Consider the following 15,573-nt stretch of genomic DNA (forward strand, 5'->3'; position numbering starts at 1 on the left):
TGACGGGATGAGGCGCAGGTAGGGCTTATTTGAATATATTTATAAATCGATCATTTCGCGGAAATTGACACTCCCTTCTGTGCAAATATGCCTATTTAAAAACACCACATTGAGTTTGCGCTGACTTCAGCACGTAGTTTGTCAGACGTAAACGCCACCTGCCAAAACAGGCGCTATTTCTGGCGTCACTGCGGAGCTGATGAGGCGTGAATATTATGATATATAAATAAGTATTTTAGAAATATATTAGATGATGTGACGAGCCAACACACGCGCGCGCGTTGGCGTGTCTTTAAAGAACATTAAACGGATCTTTAAAATATGCAAACGCAGGCAAAGGAACACCATCCTTTCTGTCTCTCAATGACTTTGAGGAATTCAAAGTCATTGAGTTGAATTGTGATGTAGACTGCCTACACTTTAAAAAAAAAAAAAAATAAAAAAAAATAATGAAACTCTGTAAAGGCTAAATATTACTTTAAGCCGACCCATAACATGTTTGCAAACTGATATAGTGTTCAGATTGTCAGTTTTTGCTGCTCTTCCTTTCATCACTGTGAATGTTGTTTTTGCCGTTTGCACGGCCTCTCGTAAGCATTGCCACTTCTATCGATTCAAACACTACACATCCAGCATGAGCATGTGACGAATAAAGTTCTTGAATCTTGAATCTGAAACATCACAGCGTTTAATTCCTTTGAACATCAATTACGGAACTTTTCTGATTTTGTTTTTTCTTACCCGGCACAAAGACCTATGAGGCAAATTGTTTTTTTGTTTTGTTTTGTTTTGTTTTTAGCAAACCTTGCATACCACGAATACAATTTGACTCCCTGAAGTGATGACATATCAAAGTGTGAACAGAGCTAAAAGACCTCGACGACGTACCCTAACATTCGATTCATCGCAGTGTCCTCTGCTCGGGCTTTGCCCTGGCGGTAGACAGCGATACGGCGTGGCAACGCAGCATCATTTGCTGTCACAGAAACGCTATGAGGCTTGCGTGAATACGCGCTGAAGCTGCGCACTGTCTGCACAAGCAGGAACACACGTTTCGCAGCTGTAGGCTTTAACAACAATGTCTAACTGCTGGCGACCGACGCTATTTCATTCAGCTGGGTTTGCCGTTTTGAACACACCCCGTCGACCACCCCGGTTTTGTTCGGGGGAATAATGGCTGCACATGAGCCGTCTCCACCATCGTCGCTGGAAGGCAACAAACCGGGCTTCTCAAAGAAAATTCTCGCCAACAGCCACGAAATTAAACACTTGTGTAATTCCTGCCAGAAAATCTTGAGGAGACCATTGCAAGCTCAGTGCGGTCATCGCTTCTGCTCGTTCTGTTTCAACAAAGCTGTGAGGTGAGTAGCGTCGTGGTTGTGGACGAGCTAGCCAGATGTGGCTGTTAGCCTCTCCGAGCGACTCGTTTGTCAGCGGTCATCTTCTGTAGCACCTCGCATTGTGTTGTCGCCCTGCTTCCTGTCACAGTCGACCCGACTCTAAACGTTACGTACGGAAGCATGCAACCCAAAAGCGAACAGAATGGGTGCATGTGTAGTTTTCACTACCCTCAAAATCGCAACTTGTATGATGGGATGGCCGGCTGACCGTTGTCTGTGTGGTTGAACTGGAGCAGGCAATCCAAATAGGGAAGGGTAGTGTTGTTCAGCTGTGTTGAATTAAGTGAGCAGCTATACCTGGTAACGTTTACCTTTGTCGGATACAGGCTATTACACTGAAAGAGAGTGTCTTTTTCGTTAGGGTTTCCCAATGTCTATTTTTTTTTTTTTTTTTTTTTAATGTTAAGGTCACTATGCATTGAAAAAAAAAAAAAAAACTCTTAACCATCGAACAGATTCCATAAATTTGATGTTCATAGTTTGTAGAACAATTAACCAAGGAACTTTAAAAGTCCCCTTCTTTTACTTCCTTTGTGGCAAAGGTGTATTTCAAACAAATGGTTCTGGAAATGTCTTGCGACAGGTCATTGTGATTGTCATAAAGAGTGTAGCTCTATGTGGTGGTAACACCCTTAGCTATGATTTTATACCCTCTGGGACCTGCTAGTTTTTGTCCCCTCCAGACATGTCAAAGGTAGGATCAAGTATCAGTATCAAGATCATGGAATCCAGACAGGAAACTGTAAAGAAATGCATGGAGTCCCTCTGGTGACAAGCGTCTGAGTGGCCACAAGATATTATTGCATGACCACAAGATAGTTAACCAGTGGCCACAAAGCAGGGGGAAGCTAGCAATTTGGCTCCTATGACGCCTCCATACCTAGCATATTAATATTGGTATCCTCTGGGCACCCCCATGACTGCTTGGACAATGTAATTGTCCATGATTTTCCTCCACTTAATGACTTAATGTCATTTTCAGGCATTCAGAGACAATGGGGGCCCCTATTGTTGCTTAAGCCAAACAATATACAATATATTCTTGAATATAGTAAAAGTATGTTGCATTATATTTTATTAATTCACAAATAATAAACAGCATTACTCTTATACGGACAGCCTCTTCCAAAATTGGTCATGCATTTTATATCATGGCTGTGAAAAACAAAAAAAACCAACCCAAAAATCACCAGAAAGCTCAGAATATGCTAGCACCACACTGATGTAATAATTGTATTCTCCCCATCTGTTAAGTTCTGGACCACAGAAATGTTCTGCTTGTATCAAAGAAGACTTGTTTGAGGAACCTGTGTCTATTCTCAAGCAAGGTGGGGTAAGTATTTCTTCTTTGTCAACACATTTATTTGGGTGATCAGGAAGATTTCTGAATGGATGTCAAAATAAAAATAAATGGTAACGTTACAGCTCATGGTTTGTACAGTTGTAGAGCTAAATGCATTTGTAATGGCTCTCTATGCAGCATGGATAAGAGATGGAGAAATTACAGATGCAGTTTTGTGGGCTACAAACAATATCACCCATCCATCCATCCTATTCCAATACCTGCTTCTTCCTGAGCTCAGGGTCACTAAGGTCTGCTGGAGCCTATCCCAGGTGTCTTAGGTTGAAGACAATTTATCCATTTCACCTTGCATGCATGGTTTTGGACTGTGGGAGGAAGCCAGAGTACCTGGAGAGAGTCCACGCAGACACAGGGGGAATTTGCAGACTTCACATAGAAAGATCCCACGCGCGGAATCAAACCGACAACCTTCTTGCTTTGAGGTGGCAGCGTTTACCGCTGCACCACTGTGTCGCCAACAATACTCCATTGTAGAAAAGCAAGCTTCATGTGTTTTACATGACATATTTTGAATTATCATAAACCGTGACAAGTGTTTGAAAGCTCGGAAATTAACCTTTGCCTCTCTGTGTAGGCTTTTCCTGACAATGCAGCTCGGAGAGAGGTGGAGGCTTTGGCAGCTGTTTGTCCAAACGAAGGATGCACGTGGACGGGAACTATTAAAGAATTTGAGGTATATGTTAGGGAATTCTTCTCAATTCTGCATTTATTTAGACTTTAAATAGATTATCTAGTTTATCATTTGCTGATCTTATTGGGATAACTTCACTGACGTCAGTCTCAGTGTTTAAAGTATAAAACTTCTTGGTAGTTTTATTATGCTTTCTAATAAAACTACCAAGAAGTAACATGTAAATGTCAAAAGAGTTTTGGTCCAAGAACAAACTCGTGAGCAACTCCGTACCCAACTCTCCTACTTTCTGACAAGCAATTGTTGAACATGAGAACATGGGAAATTTTCCTGTAAAATATCCGATGTTTTTGCTAAGTGAAAATGGGGTTTATGTCACTGTAACACCTTGAAGTAATCTGAAATCGCTGGTAAATTGGCAGACTACAGTTACGAAGCGCACACGGTGTACAGTTAGGTATGGGAGTCCCGTCGTGTTACTAGGCCTGTATTAAGACGTAATTATTATACCTTGCACAAAATGTAAACAAATTTGTTTACAGGCCAGCCACGAGGACAGCTGTGACTTCATGATTATCCTGTGCCCTTCCTGCAAAGAGTTAATGAGAGCCAATGAACAGGAACACCATAATGAAAGGGAATGTCCAGAAAGGACGCTTTACTGCAAATACTGCAAAGAACCTTTCCACTTAAAGAACATCAAGGTAAGGCTACTATTGACCGCAGCACTTTACACTGACATGCAACATTTTATCTGTGATGTTATAAATGTCATTAGTGCTGTTTATGAATTAATAAGGAAGCAATGCACACATACTCACTTAGATACAGCTTAAACGGGTTGAACTAAAAAAGGTAAGTAAAGTCAAATATACATTTTTTGTCATACATTTTTGTTTGTAAAATTTGAGCAAAACCTGTTTTGTAGGGGTTTGAGTTAGGATTTTATCTGTCTATAATGAAACCTTATTCCAAAAAAAAAAAAAAAAAAAATCACTGCTAGTGGTTGGCCTCTTTGTGTTTACATTAAAGTAAGGCAAGGGTATTTTCTTGTTTCCAAAGTAATCCTGTTGTTTGGCTTCAAGGGTGTAGTACAGGTAAAACCCCAAACAACAACATGTTATGACCCCGGCCGAATCATACCAAAGACTGTAAAAATGGTACCCATTGCCTCCCTGCTTGGCACTCAGTATTCGGGGTTGGAATTGGGGGGTTAGATCACCCAGTGATTCCCGGGCGTGGCACTGCTGCTGCCCACCGCTCTTAACTTTGACTTTAACTTTGACTTTAAAAGGGCGTGACCTCTACATTTTTATCTGAAAACCTTATACAGACTAGATGATATATAATGATGTACATTAGCTATCATTAATATAGAGAGTAGGCTGAAAAGTGAAGTCTGTATGTCATTATATGTATAAATTGGAAACAATGCAACTTATTGATTTTGTAGCTAGAGAAGTAACTTGTTTTTTCAAATGTATTTTGTTTTGTTCTTTTGACCATGCATGTTTGTCACAAACCACAAACATTGACGACAACAACAAGTACAGATAGGAGATGCACTTATTCTCTGCTGTTGTGAACTGACTGCACTGTATTGTGCTTTGTTTTAGGCTCATGATGAAATTTGCCCAAAGTACCCAATGATTTGTGAAGGTTGTGCAAAGAAAAAGATCCCCAGGGAAAAGGTAGATTTTATTTATTTATTTATTTGTTAATTCTCATTTCTGTTGCACTGACCGAAATTTACCATCTCGGTTGACTCAAGTTTTACAGCATATTCTTTAGACCGTAAGATCATCATTCTTTCACATTTTTTTATTTTTATTTATTTTATTTTTTTTGCAGTATGTGGACCATATTAAGTACTGCAGTAAATTTAAAGCACCATGCAGATTTCATGTTGTTGGCTGCAATACTTCTGTAAGTAGAGATTTTCATCTTAATTTGCTTCTTGTTTAGTCATGATTAATCTTATAAATACTTGACTGTGAACACAGGGTTCAAATGAGACTGTTTTGAAACTGGATGGTATATTAACATTAATCGACAGTGAAATATTGTAAGGAAGCCAGATATTCTAAAAATCCAATGTGAAAAACCATATACTTGATAGCCTGTTGAGATCCTTAGTATAGTACCTCCCTTATATGTGTCCCTTCCAGGGTCAAATAATAAAAAAAAAACAGAAAAGAAAATCTTTAAAATAATAAATACACGTCTACAGTACCACACAGTAGCTAGACCCATGTAACTATGCCATGTCTTCATTGGGCACTTAAGGTTAAAGTTGTTTTTTTTTAACCATGATTATTTATTAACATTTAGCTTGAAAGTTAAACATTAAACGTTCATAGTAAAAGTAACAACACTTACTTACTTACAGTTTATGCTCTTTCTTTCCACATGAGTGGCAATAAATTATTTGTTGTTTTGTATAATTTTATTGTGTGCATGAGCGTAGATGCCATCATGAAATAACTACAGTAGTTATGTTTGTTATACTCTTGGAAAAAAAAAAAAGTTACAAGAACTCAAAACAAATGGCACAAAATTTACAGTAGGAAAGGAGATTACAACCATTTTTTTCTACTCTGTTCATTTTTTTCTATAGCTCCCAAGTTAAGGCCATGGTTTCATCCACAAGATGAGACCTTATTTTGTGGGGAAAAAGGTGAAATCTGAAAACTGTTTTAAACAGCTCGCGTGCGTGCATGTGTGTGTGTGTGTGTGTGTGTGTGTGTGTGTGTGTGTGTTCTAATTCATTGTCACAGAATATCCCCCAAGAAAGAAGGGAGAAAATAATTTGGTTGTTTGTGTAGTTTAGTTATATGGCTTCAAGAAACATGACATTTAGGAGGTTTCATGATGTCTCGTAATACCTTATTTAAAAATGTACCATCAATTCTTCTTTTCTCTTTTTTTCTTTTTTTCTATTTCTAAATATGTCATACTTTGCATCACTAATTGAGAGCTACAAATGTAACTAAGGTTCTATGATTATGGTGGATGGCTGCCAGAAGGTGGTCTTTTACAAGGGTTTAGATATTACATCATACATGCACATGAGGTTTAGATGAACAAGAAAGTTATGTCTCAGAGATATGAAAGGTGTGCACTGCTACTTACTAATCAGTCGTTGTTCCTGTTTTGTTGTTTTTGTTCTGTTGGAATTTCGAAATATTCCCAACTGACAAACAATTTTGGCAGTCATCTGGAATTCATAGATCCTTAGTTACATACTTTGTTTTTTAAAATATTCTCAACATTCCAATGTGGCAGCGTCTGTTTAGAAAAGTTTGTCCCTTCTTGTGCCCAGCATTATAGAAAAGGGCTCATTTTTCCATCCGTAAAGTACCTAAATTGCACACAACAGCCTTACATTGGTCACCTCCTTCCCTCACTGTGAGGCAAAAACAATACCAAGTGTATTCGCTGCTTCGCGTGAAAGGCTTAAAGTCTCTTAGGGAGAGAGAAGAGATTCGGCCACATTGTAACCCCAGAGCCATTCAGTCTTCAGCAATAGACAGGGCATGGAGCTCACCAAAACATCTTACTGGCAAAATAGCAAAAAGACAAAAGTAGAAATGCTTCCTTAGTTTTGGCCGGGGCTTAAATAGTGGATAACACATGGCTTTTAGCACTACAGACACTGTAAAGATGGAGGCTATAGAACTGGGGAAGCCAGAAAAAGAAGGCAAAGAAAGCAAGACAGCACCCCAGCGCTAAAACGGTGCTCTTAAAGGCAGAAAAATCTGCTCTTTGCATTGCTACTTTGATAGATTGTTTGGTATCCCACGCTATGAGACAGCAAGTATTTTCTGAACATGGACTGCAAAGTCAAAATGGTCACACTCTTCTTCAGTTATTTCTTTGATGTAAATTATCTGAAAAAACATGCAGAAATTAGTCTGGAAATGGTGTACAATTTTGAAATGCTGTGGGGACTCGGCATATTTTAATAGCAGAGACATACAGTCTCATCCAATCAGATTATCTAGTTGTATTGTACTGTGGCCTGGGTTAGGTTTAGGGTTCTGGTCAATGTCCTAGTCCCCATTCTCGTTATCATACCACCTGGTGAAAAGCTTCCATCTCATACTAGTATGTATTTGAGTTAAGATTGCGCAAGTAACAACAGCCTGGACACAGGAATTCAGTATGAGTCTAGCCCATAGGGACTGCACTTCCAGGTGAAGGACGATAATGCCGAATGTGTCCTCTCAACTACAAGGACACGTCCCTCTTCCAAGCCTTCATTCAAGTACTTTCACAATCGCAAAGTTCCATGTGATTGTCCTCCCTGGCCTCCAGCAACATTGTTTAGTTGTATGATCGATTGTCCGTCCTGTAAAGAGTAAACTTAAACCAAAGTGGAGACAAGCCATAAAAGAGGCAGTCTTGCCAGGGGTGTGCCAGCATGTCCTGCCTAATGGAATTTGTTGGTTCAGAGAGGGAGAACCACAGCTGGCAGACTTACTCGAGGCAATGACATTGACTTTTGCTCTCCTGTACTTCACCCGGGACCGTGTGGATAATCTGCAACTGTGCTCAAACTCCACATTGCCAACGGTGGGGTTCCTAATGGGAGAGCATGCCTACGGCCTGGTTCTGTACCCTTGGCATGTGCACTTCATTGAGACTGATTAGAGCCCTTTCAAATACCCTGTACATTTTCTATGGTTCTTTTTCTTAGGAGCTTTGAAATTTCTTCTTGACCTCAAGACCTTCTTGACCTGGGTCACCAACAACTGTCATTCTTACCCAACTAATCTTTGGAAGAGGGCAGTGCATGAACTGGATTCTGTTGCATTTGGACACTTCATATTATCGAAGTGTCCAAGATTTTCTGGTCAAAATGTGTTTGATTGGTTTGGTCATGCCAACTGGCAATAGGGTACTGGGAAGGGTTTTGCTGCATCAGAGACACACAAACAAATTAAAGTGAATGTTTTCTTTGTTGTTAATAAGACAGTATAAGAAAACTAAATTCTTGCAAGGGATTTTATTTATCTTATTTTATACATCCGGTTCTGAGCTGGACAGAACAGTGTATGTGCAGCACGTTGGTGACTCCACTAAAATAAAGTGCATTTGAAGACTTCAGACTGTTTTTTAGCTCTACGCAGTACATCACAAATGCTTGAGGTGTCCAAAAACCTTTTTTCTGAATACTGTGAATACTGAAGAAACCTGTGTGTGTGTGTGTGTGTGTGCGCGCGCGTGTGCGTGCGTGTGTGTGTGTGTGTGTGTGTGTGTGTGTGTGTGTACGCGCGTGGGAGGCAACAGGCTGTCAAGGAAGTAAGATGCGAGAGATGACGATTTAACAAAGCCAGGTCACATAGATGAAGCGTCATTTTCTTGTCGTACCCATCTCGGACCTCTGTGCGTATGTGATGAAATATCCAGATGTAAAACTCCACCCTGGCTGTCGGAAGGAATGGAAAAGATGTGTTCTTTATAGGTATGTAATAGATAAGGAATGTTGTTTGTATGTCTTATGACTGTCTTTTCTTGATCCCAAGGTTGAAAAAGAGAAGATCCAACACCACGAGCAGCAGTGTTCCTATGAACATTTGAATCTTCTTTTGCGTTTCATAATGGGCATCAAGGTCAGCCTGGAGAGCTTGCAGCCCCAGAGCCTTGAAGTGGCCAGTCATAAGCTGCAGGAGCTTCACCAGTCCCTTAGGGATCTTGAGTTGAAGATGGGTCAGATAAATGGAGGAGGTGCGGCACCTATGCAGGGTGCGTGTGCCTCAACGCTCTCCACCTCGTTTACTCCACTTCCCAGCACAGTTGGACCTGCTCTGGAGCTGCAGTTTCAGAGTGAAAAGACAAAGGTTGCTGAGCTGAGCCGGAGATGCCAAGACCTGGAGTTGAAAGTTAGCACATTTGAGAACATTGTCTGTGTTCTTAATAGAGAGATAGAGCGCTCATGCACGACCATGGAAGCCTACAACCGGCAGCATCGACTAGACCAGGATAAGATTGAAATTCTTAATAACAAGGTAATAGAACTAATCCAGCTAATCCAGCTTGAATGCACATGTTCTTCCCTGTGTCTGTGTGGGCTCTCTCCGGGTTCTCCGGCTTCCTCCCACAGTCAAAAAAACATGCATGTGAGGTGAATTGGGATCTCTAATTTGACCATAGGTGTGTGCATGAGTGCGAATGGTTGTTTTTCTTTATTTGCCTCTGTGTGGCTCTGCGATGAACTGGCGACATGTCCGGGGTGTAACCCTGGATGGATGGATGGATTGAATTCATATGGTACCAAAAATGAACAAAAGGAAGTAAAGACCCTCTGTCGCTGAAGCTACATTTTGATTTGTTTTATTTTATACATTGGAATCTGCATGCATTATAAATGACCTTTTTTCATAATTGATTGATTAATATTATTATTATTTGGATGCTTATGTAGATGTATATTGTTGTGTGCCAAATCATTATCGTTTTTACCGAGTGAGCGCCGATGTGGGGCTATTTAATATTTGACCGCCTTTCTGTGAAGACAATTACTGCACTCACTGTACCTAAAGGATCCTCAGTTGAAGATTGATTTTTAAGACTTAAAATGAGTCTACGTGTGCCTGTGCTGCAGGTTCGTCAATTAGAGAGGACCGTGAGCCTAAGGGACCTGTCAATCGTGGAGATGGATGGGAAAATGAGGGAGATGTCTGCAGCCACATATGATGGCATCTTCGTCTGGAAGATCTCAGACTTCACCAAGAAAAGGCAGGATGCTATAGCCGGCCGTGCGCCTGCTATGTTCTCCCCTGGTAAAAACACTATTGTCAAACATCGGAATTATGAAAAGCCGTTTTGTCATTTAGTATTTTATATGTTTAAAATAAATTTATGTTTCTAATATTAAAGGTTAATATTAGAATACAAGAACAAGATTTTACCCAGGTCAGCATAGAGGGCCTCCTTGACTTCAGCCTGTGCATCAGGCGTTGGGGCCTAAGTGCTAATAACAGTGGCCATTTCACTGGCCACCACTGACCATACGCCTGCAAGCATTATAATGTATGTATGGTAATTTAGTGTTGGTGCCCACTGGGAGTTTAGGGAGTTGGCAAATCAGATGGCCCTAAAAAGCAAAGCCACACTGTGGATTTATGGCTGACCGGCTGCCTTGTCTTTCCAGAAGAAGGCTTATGCACCCTTATCCTCCCTCGGCTGCCTTTCATCAGCCAGGCAGGTTTCTGAGAGTGCTGCAATGTCAATCCTTAAGCTCCTTACCAGCCAGGAGTTCATTTGATTTGGACCAGAATTTCCCTTAGTTTCTATTCAGTCTCCAGTTTCTCCACCTTTACCTTTTTGAGCTTGTAGCATTTGAATAACCTCTGATTGTTCTACCTTGGCTGCTAGTGTACCCTCTGTGTTGGCTGGTTTTCTGGAAGACCTAGAGATGGTACATACTTCATCATCAGACCCTTTAAGAGACAGTGACACCACTGTTTCTATGTTAGTTCTCCAAAGGCAGATCCACGTTCGTCGTTATTTAACCACACCCTTTCGCTCTTCGTCTCAAGGCAATCACTAAAGTCATTTCAACGCCTTCTATTAGTTTAGAGACAAAACCACAAATCTCAGTGCTGCATGCATTCATTTTCTTAACAACACCTGGAGTACTTGTAAGATTGAGTCTGATTGACTCATCGTGCTGTCATGTTTAGCATTAATGGCCGCTCTGCCTACTCAATGTTACAGCCTGCCGGCTATAGTTGTCTACAATGCAAAAGGCCTTCACCGTTTAGAATTGCCATTTGACATTCTTAATCTGTTCCTGTGTCCTTTATTTTACAGCCTTCTATACAAGTAAATACGGCTATAAGATGTGCCTGCGGATCTACCTGAATGGTGATGGGACCGGCCGTGGCAGCCACTTGTCTCTGTTTTTTGTTGTGATGAGAGGACATAGTGATGCACTCCTCAAGTGGCCTTTTAATCAGAAGGTAAAATCAATTATTGTCTCATGTGCATGTGTTTTTAAAGATAACAATAGTCAAACAAAACTCTGTCTGTCCAAACCGTGTCTCTCTTATTGCTGTGTTAACAATAATAATAATAATAATAATAATAATAATAATGGGTAACATACAAAACATACATTTTACCACACAAAATGCAATGCTTGTTTTACGTTGGTGTAATCTACAGTTTAAAAAACTGGATGGGGGGGCTAATAAGTCCCCATATTTTGGGCTAAATTCTTCTCTGGTGATGTTAGGAAACCATGAACACCACATAAGTACAATACAATAGCGATACAAATAATGTTGATGATTTACCATATATAAATCTTGTTCAACTTAAGTTGTAAATTATTCCAATCACAGAATTGGATTTTAATTTGAAAATACAGTGTATATATAAATTCTGTTGTGCACTTTCATGAAAGGAATAAGATAAATAAATAAATCATGTAATGATCATTATTTTTGAGTATATAAATTATGTCTTCTTGGTTATTACATAGTTATTATAAATTATAATCATAAAGTCTGACCATACTTTTTAGTCAGAGTGAATGTAAGGTTATCACTTGTTAACATTTGTCCCCAGGTCACCCTAATGCTGCTGGACCAGAACAACAGAGAACACATCATCGATGCGTTCCGGCCTGATATCTCTTCCTCGTCATTTCAGAGGCCAGTCAGTGACATGAACATTGCCAGTGGCTGCCCACTCTTCTGTACACTCTCCAAGTTGGACTCTAAAAATTCATATATACGTGATGACACGATCTTCATTAAAGCCATTGTAGACCTAACTGGGTTGTAGACACACAGTGTAAACTGACTTTTAATGCTACCAAGAGTATGATGGGTTCAGAGGATTTTATGTTAGTAAATAGTAACATTTGGGGGCTCTTGCACCTCCTTTAGAATATGGATTATTTGAAGCAAAATTATTAAATTATAGCACAATTTCCTTTCTTTTTTTTGTTGTTGTTTTTTTTTTATAGCAATTTGCCAATCTCCTTGGTTATGGTTAAGTTAAGGTAACTAAACAGGTTTGAAGACAGGTGAAACCTCTTCCCATTATGAAAACCTGTCCAGTTGCCTTCACTTAACCATCAAGACTCTTATGACCTGGACTACTAAGAACCTTCACAGACACTGACCAAGTTATGAGGCCCACAGAACTAGAATGATCACATTTGGTATAGTACCCCGTCATAAAGATTATCTGGCTTAAATGTTTCAAACGCCTTTACTCAACCATTTTGTGAGTGTCATCACGGGGTAGAAGAATGGCGAATGTGTGTATATTGTGGGACTACATAAGGGAAAATATTACGCTCTTTAACATGCAAACTATTGCTATGTTAAACAGGTTGTTTCTTTGTGTATCTCTGCAGCGAGCCAGGAGCTTTAAAGGACTAAAATAAAAGTAAAGCACGTAGGTTTTTTGGATTATGTATTTCTTTTGCTTTTAAGGTTTGATTTCTTACTTGTGCTACAACTGACTCTATTACACTCTAAAATGAATATGACTTAAATTAAAATTAAACAAGAAATTTTTACATTTTAAGTTCCAACTCATTTTGCATTCAGTTTGTAGGACCTTTATTCTTTGACTCGCAAAGTGGTTCATTGCCCCTTAGTAGTAGACGTTGCAGTATTCCCGTTATTTCTTGTCAGTTGTCTTTGAAATATATTAGGCCATTTGCTTGCTTACCTTGGCGAGAGGCTCTGTAGATTGGTTCAACTTTTTATTATGTGACGTTTTTTGCACAGCGTTACTTCCAACTGCAAAAGGTGTATCAAAATAGTAACAGGAATGTCAGTTACAATTCATTTTGTATACTGTAATTATTATTCTGTCATCTAAATTATTTCATTCAGTTTAGAAATGATAAAAAAAACAACATAATAATCAAATTGCAGATATTTACCTATATATTTTATATAAAAATATATTTAGTTCACTCATAATAAAGTTTTTGGACCTAAACAAACAAAAGTAATGTGTTCAGAGTGGCCAATTATTTTGATCAAGAGACCCACTGTTCCGTTCGGTGCCAACAAACCCTCCCAACCCTCAGCAACCTTAATTACCTGTACGATACAGCGCCTACATGTTTTAGAAATTAAACATGAGTTTAAAACAAAAAAAAAAAACTTTTTCAGTGGAAATTTAAAGACAAAACAACTCTATAGTTGTTTGCATATATTCTCACCAAGCGTGATCATCCGAGTGTGTAGAGGATGTGACAGTTCAGTGTCAAAATGACAGCATTAACACCATGCTTTTGGCCTATTCATTCACATTAGGCACCCACTGGGTGGAATTCTTTGCCTGGATAATGAAAGTCTCCATCGGTCTCCATAGGGCTGAGGAGTAAGTGGGGTGAAAATTGAATTCTGAAATATCTCTAAGCATAGTTGTTGCAGCAAGTTTACTATTATTACTATGAAGACTGTGTTTTATTTTAATATGATTGCCTGAAATGCCTTATTAAAATGTCTCACTGTAGCTAGGAGCACATAAGTCAGCTAACAGAATACAAACTAACATCCAAACGTTACCAAATCATGACAGGTCCACCAAACATTACCTAACTGATTGAAGGGATACTTGATTTAAAATGTACACAACTTACATCTGTAGAACACAGTGACAGTTACCAGGTGGTTATAATCTCATACTGCCACTGAGCTGGGAAGTTTGTGATAGAGCTTTTGCTGTGTTGCCAGTGTCACATTATTTCAGGATGTTAAGCTTGGGTTGTTTTGGATTGGATGGATTGTTCGAGTACGCATTTAATACCCTGCATCTTCACATGCTTCTCAGTGTGAATGCATTTTGCACACACAGGTTCGCTTCAGAATTGTGTGATTTAGAACACTGAAATTTGGGCTGGAATTGAAGTGTTAAGGATCTAGTTAATGTTTTCTCATTTCAATGCATTTCTTTCATTTTGGATTAACCTTTTTCCCCCAAAATGAAGTGCCTGTACCTTTATTTTTTCATAAGTCCATTGATGTTAGAATGTACAGACTGACCTCACGTTAATGTCTTTTCCAGGCTAATTTGTCAGTGTGTGCCCTGTGTAAAGCTTCTCGGTGTAGCTCGGAGCCCTGTTTGGACGTTCTTATCATTTGAAATGTTGAAATGAATTGATAGATGTTGGCTGGGACAAAAGATTTATCGTAACTCACAAATACAACTAAAGGGCTTCACATTTCATTTCAATTTGCTAAGTGTCAAATGTAGCTTGACCTGTTGAATGACTGACAGAACGTTCTCTCAACTTCAGCTTAGAAGTAATAAATTTGAGCTGATTGATGTTATGCTGTATCAGCGATATTGATTTATAGGAAATGCCACACTGCCTATATGTTTTTGCAATAGAAACAAAACCATGTCAATGTGATGTATGTGTTCTAAATAGGAAACCTGGTAAATTGAAGAGGGCATTTATTCAAATACTTATTTATCTGCTTAGATATTTATTTGACACCCAAATTGAGATTAAGATGAAGAGCTTTTACCTGTAGTAATGTGTTGAGACTGCAGTCAACTTGTTTCCTCTGCAGCGTTCTTTATTTATGTCATGTGATAATAAACATTTTGCACTCTTGACAGTCTGTCGATGTTTGTATATTGAGTTTTGTTTGATGAAAGGCCCCCAATTATAGAACTGCTGTGTTTTGTGTATGTATTAGGAAATGCATACACATTTGCCGAATTGAAATCCACTCTACACAAATGAGTTTTGATGACACGGTCTGGCCACATGGGGGCACAAAATAGTAATGCAAAAAGACATGGTTTAGATGAGGTTGAGTAAAATGTGAGTTTGAGATTTGCATTATGCACTAGTGCCAGTGGGTGAAGAATTTAGATGGATTTCACTCATTTTTTTGAATCTACTCACTATTGACAAGTATTTAATCATTGAACAGCCCAGCATCTCAAGGGATCTTCACTCAGATCTACTATAGAGGAATAGTCCTGATTCAAGCTATAGGGTGGACATATAAACCAATCCTGGTTTTAACTCACTGATTTCTTGATGTGAGTACTATTGCAATGAATGTAGTCTAGTCATTTTATAATTACATAACATTTTATATGCAATATAATAATTACATATTAAACAAATAATTTTAAACTTTTTAAGGAGATTTTGAATATGTCTGCTGTTCTGGCCAAAA

At 39.1% G+C, this 15,573-nt stretch overlaps 1 protein-coding gene across 2 annotated transcripts; it reads left to right on the top strand.

Annotated features, from left to right (window-relative positions):
- Window positions 1–873: 873 nt before the first annotated feature.
- traf2a (Tnf receptor-associated factor 2a) lies at window positions 874–15,002 on the top strand. Of its 2 annotated transcripts, XM_076047068.1 has the most exons (10): window positions 876–1,361; window positions 2,655–2,733; window positions 3,338–3,436; window positions 3,937–4,098; window positions 5,011–5,085; window positions 5,246–5,320; window positions 8,923–9,405; window positions 10,002–10,179; window positions 11,213–11,361; window positions 11,972–15,002. In XM_076047068.1, the coding sequence occupies exons 1-10, from the start codon at window positions 1,174–1,176 to the stop codon at window positions 12,188–12,190; spliced, it is 1,707 nt and encodes a 568-aa protein (XP_075903183.1). In that variant the 5' UTR covers window positions 876–1,173; the 3' UTR covers window positions 12,191–15,002. The 2 variants fall into 2 exon arrangements, with proteins under 2 accessions (XP_075903184.1, XP_075903183.1); XM_076047069.1 differs by lacking the exon at window positions 5,246–5,320 and having other exon boundaries at window positions 874–1,361.
- The last annotated feature ends 571 nt before the right edge of the window (window positions 15,003–15,573 follow it).

The sequence above is a fragment of the Nelusetta ayraudi genome, unplaced genomic scaffold, assembly GCF_046127955.1.
Source record: "Nelusetta ayraudi isolate G7.1 ecotype Tasmania unplaced genomic scaffold, CSIRO-AGI_Nayr_v1 ptg000092l, whole genome shotgun sequence".
Classification (NCBI taxonomy): domain Eukaryota; kingdom Metazoa; phylum Chordata; class Actinopteri; order Tetraodontiformes; family Monacanthidae; genus Nelusetta; species Nelusetta ayraudi.